At 51.4% G+C, this 11,964-nt stretch overlaps 1 protein-coding gene across 3 annotated transcripts in view; it reads left to right on the top strand.

Annotated features, from left to right (window-relative positions):
* The first annotated feature begins 312 nt into the window (after nt 1-312).
* Atp8b2 (ATPase phospholipid transporting 8B2) overlaps nt 313-11,964 on the top strand; it is a 24,098-nt gene continuing 12,446 nt past the window's right edge. Inside the window, exons 1-13 of one of the 3 annotated variants that reach the window (XM_031374550.1) lie at nt 313-498; nt 2,285-2,370; nt 2,512-2,578; nt 4,594-4,652; nt 5,013-5,126; nt 5,252-5,350; nt 5,594-5,655; nt 5,754-5,826; nt 6,257-6,327; nt 6,498-6,577; nt 8,982-9,140; nt 9,302-9,390; nt 10,897-11,093. In XM_031374550.1, the coding sequence (XP_031230410.1) occupies nt 2,548-2,578; nt 4,594-4,652; nt 5,013-5,126; nt 5,252-5,350; nt 5,594-5,655; nt 5,754-5,826; nt 6,257-6,327; nt 6,498-6,577; nt 8,982-9,140; nt 9,302-9,390; nt 10,897-11,093 (1,034 nt within the window). In that variant the 5' untranslated portion in view covers nt 313-498; nt 2,285-2,370; nt 2,512-2,547. Of the gene's footprint in view, nt 499-2,284; nt 2,371-2,511; nt 2,579-3,067; nt 3,375-4,593; nt 4,653-5,012; nt 5,127-5,251; nt 5,351-5,593; nt 5,656-5,753; nt 5,827-6,256; nt 6,328-6,497; nt 6,578-8,981; nt 9,141-9,301; nt 9,391-10,896; nt 11,094-11,964 lie in introns of those variants that run through there. The other 2 variants (XM_031374549.1, XM_031374548.1) reach the window with 2 other exon arrangements.

The raw sequence follows: 11,964 nt of genomic DNA, 5'->3' as shown, positions 1-11,964 counted from the left end.
CTTGAGATGAGTCAGGGCAAGGAGGGAAGCACAGCAGAGACTTAGGCTAGAGAGAAGCGTGCTAAGGGCCTTCTTCATCGCTACTCCCACATCAGGATCCTCCCCGAAGATGTTTTCTGGCCGAGAAAGCAGCATTCTCTCTGTCTCTGTCTTCCAAAATAAAGCAACAGCATCCCAGCGTCCCCAAGTCTCGCTGATCATCTGCGTGTCCGAGGCTGGAGCTTGGGACATCCCCCCCTCCGTACCAAGATGGCGAACGCCGCGCCCCTCACCTCCTCAAAGCCCCTCCCGCCCCCCACCCGCGGGCGCAGCCGTCACTTCCGCCCCGCGGCCGAAACTGACACAAAGTAGCGGGCCGGGGCCCCGGGGGGGCAGGAGAGCGGGGCTGCTGTGGGGGGGGCGGGAGCCTGCGGGCAGCGGAGCCGAGCGCCCCCGCCCCAGCCCCCGGCATGGGCTGGACGGGGCCGCCGGGCGGAGCGCCGAGCGCGGAGCGCTAAGGTGAGGCGCCGCCGTGGGGCCGGGGGTGTGGACCGGGAGGGCCGGCTCTGGGAGGCGCGGGCAGCGGTGCCACAGGGAGCGGCTGTGGGAGGCTGGAGAGAAGGGTTCCCCAGGATGGAGAGAACGGGTAGCTTGTGCGCAAGCTGGGAAGATGGGGCCCCGAAGGGGCGTGTGGAGTTGGGGTGTGAGGAGTTTCCCCGACCTCAGCCTTTAGGTGCCTAGAGAGGGAGTTTGGGGCTGATAGGATTTGTCCCTCGAAGGTGGAGGTCTCCTTGTGACCCAGGAAAACCAAGGGTGCCAGGGGTGTTAGCTTTGGGAGCTCAGAGCTGTGTAGTGGGTCCTGGATACTGTCCTTGGAGAGGGAAGGAAGGTGGCCTCGGGTAGTATTGTTTTCTCCTGTCTCGCCGATCTGCTAGCTTCCCCTGAAAAGGCTCTTGGTTGGAAAGGAGCGGAGGCCAGACCCAGAGGAGGAGCCTTTTTTCTTGGTGGAGCGTTGCCTCTTTCCCATGGCTGGCTATTTTTATCCCAGATGTGGCTGCAGAGGGGGCTGGGGTGGGTGACGGGGCAAGGCGACGTGGCTGGTGGGCCTAGTTGGTTTAGAAAAACCAGGATATCCTGAGAGGAGGACCTTGTTACCCGTGATTTCTATTACTGCACCCCTCTCGAGGATTGGGGCCAAACTTGTTTTCAGTCTCCCCAGGGTCCTAGAGGTAAAAGAACTTTCCTGATCCGGACGCTTGATGGTCAGCCTGCCCCACTCTTAACTCTTTCCAAGAAGGAAGGAAGACCCAGATCTTAGGGCTAACGCGATGCTTGATACTTGATAGCCTCTCACTGGAGTAAGGCTGGGTAGGAGCCAGTAATGCCCACCCTGCATCCTCTCCTTTAACCTCTGGCTCCACATTCCACCCTTCCATGACTCATGCTCTAGATTGGGTGGAGACCCTGGCTGGGGCCCTGGAAGAGGGTTTGGCATCGCCAAAATGTTCATGAGGTTTTCTTCTTGAGCCAAGGAGGCAGCAGCATTGCTTGCCACAGTTGTGGAGAGTCAGTAGTGAAAAGGACTTAATGCCCCTCGGGACTGCCTGCTCCGAGGTCAAGGAGGGAGTGTGCATTAGTGAAGGGAGAACTGGAGAGGATGACTGGGCCAGGACCAGAGTCCGTAATTACAGAGATTGGACAGACAGGCAATTAGTATCTCTTGGGACTGACAGGCTAGAGGCGAGGGAACTAAGGAGGGGGAAGGCATTCCATCTAAAGGAAGAGGAGTCTCCTGTGGCCTGGACTTAAACACCTTTTTAGGAGAAAGTACATGGGAAGGTGGAAGGGGGCAGAGGTTCTCTTGAGCCTGTTCTTTGTGTCATACTGACTGGTGAGAAAGAAAGGTGACCCCTTAGCAGGGTTTGGGGAGATCTCTCTGATGTTCTCAGAGGCTGGCTGGACAAGATTGAGAGGAAGTGGTTTGAGGACTGTCTGCAGGAAGTGGTGGCCATGCCTCTGATGAGAGCCCTTCTGGGGAGGAGGTGATAATGGTAGCCCCACTAATGAAAGCAGGGGAGGGGAAATCAGGAGCTTTCTAGAAGGGTGGAACATGCCCACCCTGTTTCCTGATGCTCTGCCAGGTGTTTCCTGGTTCATATATCTCCACCCAACCCACTAGGGGACATTCTGCTTCCTAGTACAGGCCAGCTTTCATTGGCACCAGGAGGGCACATGGGACATCCATTGTTCCTCAGGTGGATACCCTGAGAGCCTCGTCTCATTTGTTATATCTGGTCTCTTCTAGGCCCTTCCCTATGGGCTTTGGCTTCTGTAAATTCTCAGTCCCCTCATGTTATCCAGGACAGAGGAAAGACCTCCTTTTTCTCTCAGGTATTCATGTCAGTGCAAGAAGATGAGTGTTAGTGGAGTTGGTGGTGGGGAGGGCAGGGCAGAGCTCCAATAGTTTTCAGAAGAGGTCTGATGTGGGCAGTGAAGAATTCTCGACCACGTGTGTCTGTTGCTTTCTTGCAGGGTCTCCCATGGATTGCTGGGACCTTGCTGGGTGAGATGGCACTGTGTGCAAAAAAGCGCCCCCCAGGTAAGAGAGGCAAGAGGTGGGGCATTGATGAAAATGGCTGTTATTATGACTTAGAGAGCCAAGGGAAGAGGGATGACTAGTGTGGTTCTGAGAAAAAGGGGATTAAGGCCCCTAGGCGTCTTGAGCGGGTGGTTTAAGAAACCAAATTCATTTCGTCCTTGGGCTGATGCCACGCCTTGAATGCTAATCACCAACCTCTTAACTCAAATGCATCTGCAACTCCTACTCTTTGGCCGGGGCTCTTGGGCTCTGGCCTCCTTTGCTTACCCACCGGAGTCCTCCTCGGTTTCCCGCGGAAGGAGAGGGGGTGTGTGTGGGATGAAAGCCGTTGTCCTGGACAACGCGGGCGGTCGGCTCTCCGGCATTGGCTGGGGCAGGGGGCGGGGCCAAGCGCTGGCTTTCGCCTACGCGGCGCTGGCAGGCTTCGGCTCTGCAGTGGGAGCAGGTGGGGCGGAGCCTGGGGCGTGGGCTCCAGGTCTCGGCCACTCGGAGCTCGCCTCAGTCCTGAGGTTCGGGAGCGGAGCTCCTGCAGAGCTGGTGGTCCCAGGCGCAGGTGGCCGTGAGGATGGCTGGGGCTGCGGGTGTCGCGCACGCCCAGCGGCCGGGGCTCCCCTCTGCGTGGCCGCAGCTCTTGCGCCTCCCCGGGGGGCCGCCCCATAGGCGACGCTGAGGCCAAGGACAGTCAATGCGCCTTTTAAAAACGGGATCATGACGGTCCCCAAGGAGATGCCCGAGAAGTGGGCCCGGGCCGGGGCACCTTCCTCTTGGAGCCAGAAGAAGCCTTCTTGGGGGACAGGTAAAGGGAGGCAGAGGGTCTGACGGCTCTCACAAATCTGTAATTTCCCCCCTCTGACCTCCGCATTCCCCTGTCTTTAGTCTCCCTTCCTCCTCACGCTCTTTGCAGGTCCTTTGAGATCCTCCTTTTTCCTTGCATGGTGCTTGGAGATTAGGGTCTCAGGAAAGGGAACCCTTTGAGGGAAGTTTCTGTGTGTCAGATGGCTCTTTTGTCTGGGGACTCTGTGGCCTGGGGTTTGTTAACTGCATTGTGCTTGTTGGGGCATGAGGTCTGGAATTCTGTCAGATGTAAGGTGGCAAGCTTACTGCGTAGCCAAGTTCCTATTCCCTTTAAGTCTGATGGGGCTACCCTTCATAGGACACCTCTTATTCTGGAATTGGCACCTGCTGCTTGGAGTCTGCAGGGTTTAGGTTGAATGCTGCTAAATAAGGGTTATTAACAGTGATGTTCCCTTTAGGGGAAATATTTGTAAATGGTAGGAAAAAGATTGCAGTTAATTCTTATCCTCTCTCCATTTCTGCTCAGTCTGCATGACCCACATCTCTGACATACACACCCCCACACTTGAAGATGAGCTTTGCAATAGGATGATGTCATTGTCCACCAGTCAGAAGCTGCTTATGGTGACATGTGACAAGAGGCTCCTTTAGAGAAACTGCACGTGGGCCTGGGATGCTGCAGCAGAGTGCTTTTAGGGCACTGTGACCCTCTGTCTTGGCACCACCCACCAAGCTCCTCCCGGAGATTAGGGAGAAAAGAGTGCCAGGAGTAGGTTTGCAGTCGTCTCCACAAGGAAGGAGGCTCTGTACCCTCAGCACTACCGCTTGATTACGATGATGGATGTGTTAGTAACAAAAGCAAAGGATCCGGGGATGCCAGGGGAAGAGGGAGGAACAGAGCGCTCCGGGCGGATGACCTTGATGGGTGATATTAGGAACAGAGGACTTGTCCTGTGCTATGAGTGTACCCTAGGGAGTGGTGCCACAGCACTTGGAAGGCTGAGGAGGACGGAACCACACACAGTGAGACTTTATCTTAGAGGGAAGTAGGAGAGTGGTGTGCAGAGCCATGTGGCCTAAGCTGTTGGCAAACTGTAGACTGGAGCCAAGAGTTTACTAAGACTCCTGTGGAAAGGAGCAATGGCTGAGCAGGCCCCTCACCAAGGTTGAGGAGGCCCAAGATAGTTTGCTCCTCCTGACTAAATCTTGTTCTGTTGCAGAAGAAGAGCGGAGGGCACGGGCTAATGACCGTGAATACAATGAGAAGTTCCAGTATGCAGTAAGTGTTCCCTGTTCCAGGGCTGGAAGAGGAAGAGTATTGGCAAATCCAAGGCTGAGGCTGGTGGCCCACTGGGAGGGGTGCTTGAGGGAAGCAGGAAAAAACATTTTCATCTGCCCCTAGGCTGAAATTTTCAGGCTTTCTGTCACTGAAGCAAAATATTTTGACCCAGAGGGCAAATACATTTTCCCGGGAAGGCTTTCCTCCGTCCTCCTCTTCCTGGTCCCACACCTGTGGTTGCTGGCAGGGGGGTAGGGTGTGAGTGCAGAAGGTTTGGGAAGTGCAAGGTTGGGAGAGGCAGCTCCAGCCCGACTTGGTCGGGGTGAGGGGTGCCTCATTATTTCTCCCTTGTTGCCACAGAGTAACTGCATCAAGACCTCCAAGTACAATATTCTCACCTTCCTGCCTGTCAACCTCTTTGAGCAGTTCCAGGAAGTTGCCAACACCTACTTCCTGTTCCTTCTCATTCTGCAGGTAAGTGACCTACCTCTCTTATGTCTTCTGTATATCACAAAGTTGAGTAAAGCCAAAGAAGAGGAAGGATTTAGGGGCGAGGAGCTCTGATGGGAGCCTCAGAAGCTTGTCTCTGCTCTTTTCAGTTAATCCCCCAGATCTCGTCCCTGTCCTGGTTCACCACCATTGTGCCTTTGGTTCTTGTCCTCACCATCACAGCTGTTAAAGATGCCACCGATGACTATGTGAGTTGTCACGTTCCGTTCTGCTTTCTCTGGCTACCTCCCCTTCTCATCCTCCCCAACCCCCAAAGCCACTTTTATTCAGGACAAGTCCTTAGTGACTTTGATGATCCTCATGGTCCCGATAAATGTGTAATGCCTAGGCTGAGGGTTAGGTGGGGACGTTAGGGAACGTTGGTTCCGGGATGCTCCGTTGTTCCAGGTGTGGGGAGAGATGGTGTCTTACTTTTCTTAGTTCTCTTTCAGTTCCGCCACAAGAGTGATAATCAGGTGAATAACCGTCATTCTCAGGTGCTGATCAATGGAGTGTGAGTGACTTTTGGAGACCAGGGCTGGGGGAGGAAGAAGGCTCCCATGGGAACCCCTGTAGCTACTGATGGCCTCTACTATCTTCTCTTTGCTGCAGCCTCCAACAAGAGCAATGGATGAATGTATGCGTTGGTGATATTATCAAGCTAGAAAATAACCAGTTTGTGGCGGTAAGGGACAAGGTTCTTTTTCAGTCTGCAGGGCTATTTTCCTCTTTGGTAGAATTGTGGAAAGAGATTTTCCAAGATGGTGGGCTCCTGTGTCCTGTTAATGTAGCCGGGACTAGTTTTTCATGCTTTTTGAATTCAAAACAAACAGAACAGATCTTTTTGCCAGCCTTAATGGCATGGGCCTTTAATCCTAGAACAGAGGCAGAGACAGAGGTAGGTGGATCTCTGAATTCAAGGCCAGCTTGGGCTACATAATGAATTTCATACTAAAGAGGACTATATAGTGGGAGGAGGCTCTGTCTCAGAACAGCCCAGAACAAAAGAAAACCTGTGTTTGCTGGAGGATGATTCCCTCGCAAGGCCCCCCTGACTCCTCCCCGCCCCCAGCAGGGGTTTGTGCCTGTGAGTTCTCATTAGGCTTTCTGTGTAGGCGGACCTCCTCCTCCTTTCGAGCAGCGAGCCCCATGGGCTGTGTTACATAGAGACTGCAGAACTGGATGGGTGAGTGGCTGCCTGCTTTCTCCTTGTATCTCTAGGGGTAAAAGATTCTTTTTGAAGGTGGTTCCCAGGTCTGAGATCTGAGGCCTTAGAAAGATTTTTGCTAGGCCAAGCTGTTGGGGGTCTCCCAAGGGGGAGAGGCAGGACTCAAGGGTATTGATTTGCTCTTCCAGAGAGACCAACATGAAAGTGCGCCAGGCCATTCCAATCACCTCGGAGCTGGGGGACATCAGTCAGCTGGCCAAGTTTGATGGTGAGTAGTCTGGGAACAACTTTGGGTAAGGACGGTGAGCTTGAGTTTATATTGTATCTTTTTTCTTTTGGCTTCTAGTCTTTGTGATGACGCAAGTTTCTGGCCATTTTCGGGAGGGACATGTCTGGAATGGCAGGTGCTACCGTTGTCCTTTGAACTGAGGGTCATTTCAAGGGAGTTTTGTGGCTGTTGGCTCGCTGCTGACAGATTCAGCACTCTTCCCTTTGCTTATCAGCTCGGAATAGTGGTTGTGTTTCTCACAGCAAATCAGTCTTATCTGTCTGTGTGTGTGAGAAGTCCGTCTTCTCTCTTCCTCTCCAGTTCTGCTTTCCTTTTGTAACCATTTTAGCTGACCGTTCACCTACAAATGTGTAACCCTAAGTAAGTGTGATCTAACAAAAATCTCAATAGGATGCCTTTTTGCCTGTTAAATGTATGGGAATTTTTTTGTGTGTTTGTTTTGTGATAGGCTCACTATGTAGACCTGGTAGGCCTGGAACTCACAGAGATCTGCTGGCCTCTACTCTCTGAATACTGGGACTGTCGGTGGTACACCCAGCCATTATAAGTATTTAAACATCACAAATCCTTGATTTCTTTAGTAACTGAGTGTGTCATAAATTGGCCCCAGTCTTTTGTTCCAGTGATGCTTAAGTAAACAGTGTTCTGTATAGATGTAGTCCCAAGGTTGTGGTTTTTGGGAGCTGAGGAGATTGATCAGTTGCCAGAGTCATTCCTGAGTAAGCTTGAGGACCCAAGCCCCAATGCCCAGGTATTGTGGCACACCTGCAATCCCACTGCCAGGAGTCAGGCCCAAGGGGGATACTTAGGGCTTGCTGGACATCAAGGCTGGCCCATCCGACAGCTCCAAGTTCAATGAGAGAGAAACTATCCCAAACAATTAAGGCAGAGGCTGGTTAGCTGGCTCAGTGGATAAGGGCATTTGCCTAACTACTTGAGTTGAAGTCTTGGGACCCACGAGGTAGAGAGAAAGCCTTGGCTTCTGCAAAGTGTTGGGCCTCACAAACAGACTGGTAGGCCTGGAACTCACAGGGAGGGAACTACAGTCTTCCAGTGCCTTTAATGTGCACCCTGGCACACACATGCACACACACATACAAATAAGTGTACTAGAAAGGAGTCAAGGGAGAGCCATAGAGGAAGATATCCCATGTTGACCTCTTGCCCCACATGCATGTGTCACATACACAGAAGTGGGATTTTGGAGTCTTAAATGTATGTACTTTTTTGTGTGGTGCTAGAGATGAACCTAGGAGCTAGGCAAGTTCTCTTCCACTGAGCTACATCCCTTGTGACAGTATGTGTTTAGTGTTAGTCATGCCACCGTGTTGGTTTTTTCTATGTAGTGGAGGATTATCTTGAACTCTTAACCCTCTTTTCCCCACCTTCTAGAGTTCTGAATGACAGGCAGGCACTGCCATACTCAGTTTATGCAGTGTTAGGCATTGAACCCAGGGCTGCAGTGTACTAGTCATAATCTTTTCTTAAGAAGTCCCAGCAGTAGTGTGTCAGTATCCTGTGTCCTTTTTTTTTTTTTTTTTTTTTTTTTTGGTTTTTCAAGACAGGGTTTCTCTGTATATCCCTGGCTGTCCTGGAACTCACTCTGTAGACTAGGCTGGCCTTGAACTCAGAAATCCTCCTGCCTCTGATTCCCAAGTGCTAGGATTAAAGATGTGTACCACCACTGCCTGGCATATCCCATGTCCATATAGTAACCTCTAACCCCCCCAGCACTACTTTTTCTATTTAAAAACTTTTTTTTTTTTTTTTTTGAAGACAGGATCTCAGTATGGAGCCTTGTAGCCTAGAATTCTATGTAGATCAGGTTGTTGTCAAACTCAAGAGATTTACGTGCCTCTTCCTTCCCAGTAATGGGATTAAAGGTGTGTGCCACTAAGCCTGGATATTTACTTTTTTTAAAAAAATTATTTATTTATTATATATAAGTACACCGTAGCTGTGTTCAGACATACCAGAAGAGAACATTGGATCCCATTACAGATGGTTGTGAGCCACCATGTGGTTGCTGGGATTTGAACCTCAGGACCTTCGGAAGAGCAGTCAGTGCTCTTAACTGACTGAGCCATATCTCCAGCCCCAGATATCTACATTTTTAAAAATTGCATTATTACTTAAAAATTTACGTGTGTGTATGTGTGTGTACATGCGTCTGCACGTGCATGCGCACTCAAGCAGTACAGAGTAGCAGATCCCCTGGATCTGGAGTTATAGGGAGTTGTGAGCCTACTCAAAGATGCTGGGAAACAAACTCAGGTCCCCTGGAAGAACAGGAAGCGCTAAGCCTCTTCGCAGCCCTGTAACTCCTTGCCTGTTCCCTTCTGTTATTGAACCCTGAGCGGTGGCACCTTTGTCTCCCATCCAGGCGAAGTCATTTGCGAACCGCCCAACAACAAGCTGGACAAGTTTAGTGGGACGCTGTACTGGAAGGAGAACAAGCTCCCCCTGAGCAACCAGAACATGCTGCTGCGAGGTTGTGTGCTGAGAAACACCGAGTGGTGCTTCGGGCTCGTCATCTTTGCAGGTGAGCTTCCTGGCATCCCTCAGGGTGTGGGATGCAACTGATGGGGCTGGTAGAACCCAGAAGTCGTGCACCTCTGTCCCTGGCTGCAGCCTCTTGCCCGCCCAGGGCTTCTGTTCTAGTGGCCCTCAGATTTGCTTATTTGGCTTCCCGTTATTCTCAAGGTCCTGATACTAAGCTGATGCAGAACAGTGGCAGGACGAAGTTCAAGAGAACAAGTATCGACCGCCTGATGAACACACTGGTACTCTGGGTGAGCCTCCGGCTGCCCCCGCAGCCTTCCCTGACAAGGCCCTCTGCCCTTGGTTCTTTTTCTAGCCAGGAGTAGCAGCTCAGGGGACACGTTCACTTCAGACTCCTTTCAGACTTGCAGATGTTATTTTTAAAGGCCTTCATGAATCAACAACTTAAAGAAAGCTAAAATAAGCCATCCCCTCTGTGGGCTCGGTTACGACAGCAACTTAACATGCATGTGACTTGTTAGCTTTTGCCAGGGACAAGGAGGCCTTCATAGGGATGGATTCAGAGTTAAAAGAAAACTTTCCATGGGGAAGATGCTTAGCAGGGTCTTTCTCCAACTTCTAAGGATGAAGGATCCCAAGGGGAATGTTCTGTGTTCACTTTGGCAACTCCTGAGTCCCTCTCCTGTTTGCCTAGACTTGGATTTCCTTGTTGGGCTTTCCCACCCCTTTTCGTACCCCTTCTGCTAGTTGCCTGCCCCCACCGTGCCAGCTTGGGAGGCCTGAGGGCAGTCGCTGTTGAGCTTTCCATCTTAGCCTTAAAGGGGTTGTAGAAACCCCTCCCTGAAGTGATGGTTAACCCCACATACAAAGGCTCTTCTCGCCCCCTGGTAGCCACAGGTCAGGATGATGCCTGGTTCTCTGAGCCTCGACATGGGGGCAGTTTTGGAAGCGGTTGTTGGAGACCAGACAGTGGTCTCCATTGTTCCCTCCAGTCCTCTTTCTTGCTCAGATAAAGTCTTGGATCTGTAGCCCAGGCTGGCTTTGAACTTGAGATCCTCCCAAGCCAGGCTTGGTAGCTTATACCTATAGTCTCAAAATTGCGGAGGTTGACGCAAGTTGATCACCACAGGTTTGACACTAGCTTTGTCTCAAAACAAAAAAGTGAAGGAACACCTTAATATGTAACTTAGTAGGCTGCCTGGTGTGGCTGGAGCTCTGGGTTTAATTCCCAAGAAGGAAAAAAAAACATTTTATACAATACACGTATTCTGTTGGCTTGTGTGGGCTCTCACGGGCAGATTGGTCATTTACAATAAGCTTCTTTTTTTTTTTTTTCCGAGACAAGGTTTCTCTGTGTAGCCCTGGCTGTCCTGGAACTCACTCTAGACCAGGCTGGCCTCGAACTCAGAAATCCGTCTGCCTCTGCCTCCCAAGCACTGGGATTAAAGGCATGCGCCACCACCACTCGGCTTACAATAAGCTTCTTAATCATGTAAGAAGTAGCTCACCCCAGCCACATCCTTTGAGGACTCGGGAAAAGTTCCAGATTGGGAGATACTTAAGTGTTTCTGCTTGCCTGTCACACAATGAGAACATGCTCAGAGAGGGGACTGCATGCTCTGGTGGTAGACAAGCGCCTGCCGCCCACCCTGGACCCTTGCGGTAGAAAAGCATGACAAGTGCTTGGGCTTTTATGGGCTCAGAACATCAGTAGGCCTCTTCAGGGTGCACGTGGCTTTGAGAGCCACAAAGCTCTCTAAGCCCCGGCCTCTTCTGTGTTTTTCATTCCTCCTTAGATTTTTGGATTCCTGGTTTGCATGGGGGTGATCCTGGCCATCGGTAATGCCATCTGGGAACACGAAGTCGGGACGCGCTTCCAGGTCTACCTGCCCTGGGATGAGGCGGTGGATAGTGCCTTCTTCTCTGGCTTCCTCTCCTTCTGGTCCTATATCATCATTCTCAACACCGTTGTGCCCATCTCACTGTATGTCAGGTATGTGCTTTCTCCAGGGAGCCTCTGTGCTTCTTTGCTCACTTTCCCAGGAAGATGAGACCCTCGAGAAGGAATATGGAGTCCTTTCTATGCTGTGACCATTTTATGTTACCTAAGTTCCCTGACATCTGGATCATAGTGGAATAGAAATGATATTAGTTTATTCAGTACCACATGTTATTTTCTTGCATGCCTGTTCTGGGCAAGAAGTACTAAGATAACAAAGAACTGACCTTCTTCCCTTCTGAAGCTGAAGCCTGATAGAGGAAGAAAACCGCAAACAAGTCACAAAATAGAAGTTATTCTGACTCGAGTCTTCTGTGGAAAGCTGAGGCTACTGAGTTGTGTACGTTGTTTCTGCCCTCAGAGTAGCAGATTGGCTGACCTGGGACTAGGACCAATGCTAGCCCCTGAGGTAGCATGTGATAGGCGGCAAGTTCTCAGAGCCGTTAGTCAGGAATACTTCTTAGACAAGGAGATGGTGACGTAGGGTGGGGCGAGGGTTGGGCTGGGGGATGAGGAAGGGGGGAGGGGGAAGAGGAAGAGGAGGAGGAAGAGGAAGAGGAGGAGGGAGAAGAGGCCAGAAACAAGGAAAGGCAGATGAGAAGCTGGGATGATGTAGAAGTTAGGAGTTTCAGCCGTGAGCAAGGGGACGTGTGGGAGAGATCTGGAAACCAAAGCTTGCTTTGGGTTGCTAAGGGCCTTCAGTCTTTGTGGACCTGTAGGAACAGTTTTTGAAAATACCCGAAGAGTAAGCAGTCTTCAGGAATGCTTTAGCAGTTGGCAGGCTGTGGTGTGCGTGCAGCATGTGTGGGACATTGGCAGTAAGGAGAATGTCCAGAGGCCAGTGAGGAGGAGTGGGGGGGGGGGG

Source organism: Mastomys coucha, unplaced genomic scaffold (assembly GCF_008632895.1).
Source record: "Mastomys coucha isolate ucsf_1 unplaced genomic scaffold, UCSF_Mcou_1 pScaffold16, whole genome shotgun sequence".
NCBI lineage: Eukaryota > Metazoa > Chordata > Mammalia > Rodentia > Muridae > Mastomys > Mastomys coucha.
The sequence above is the reverse complement of the archived record's forward strand: the minus strand, read 5'-3'. Positions and strand labels throughout refer to the sequence as shown.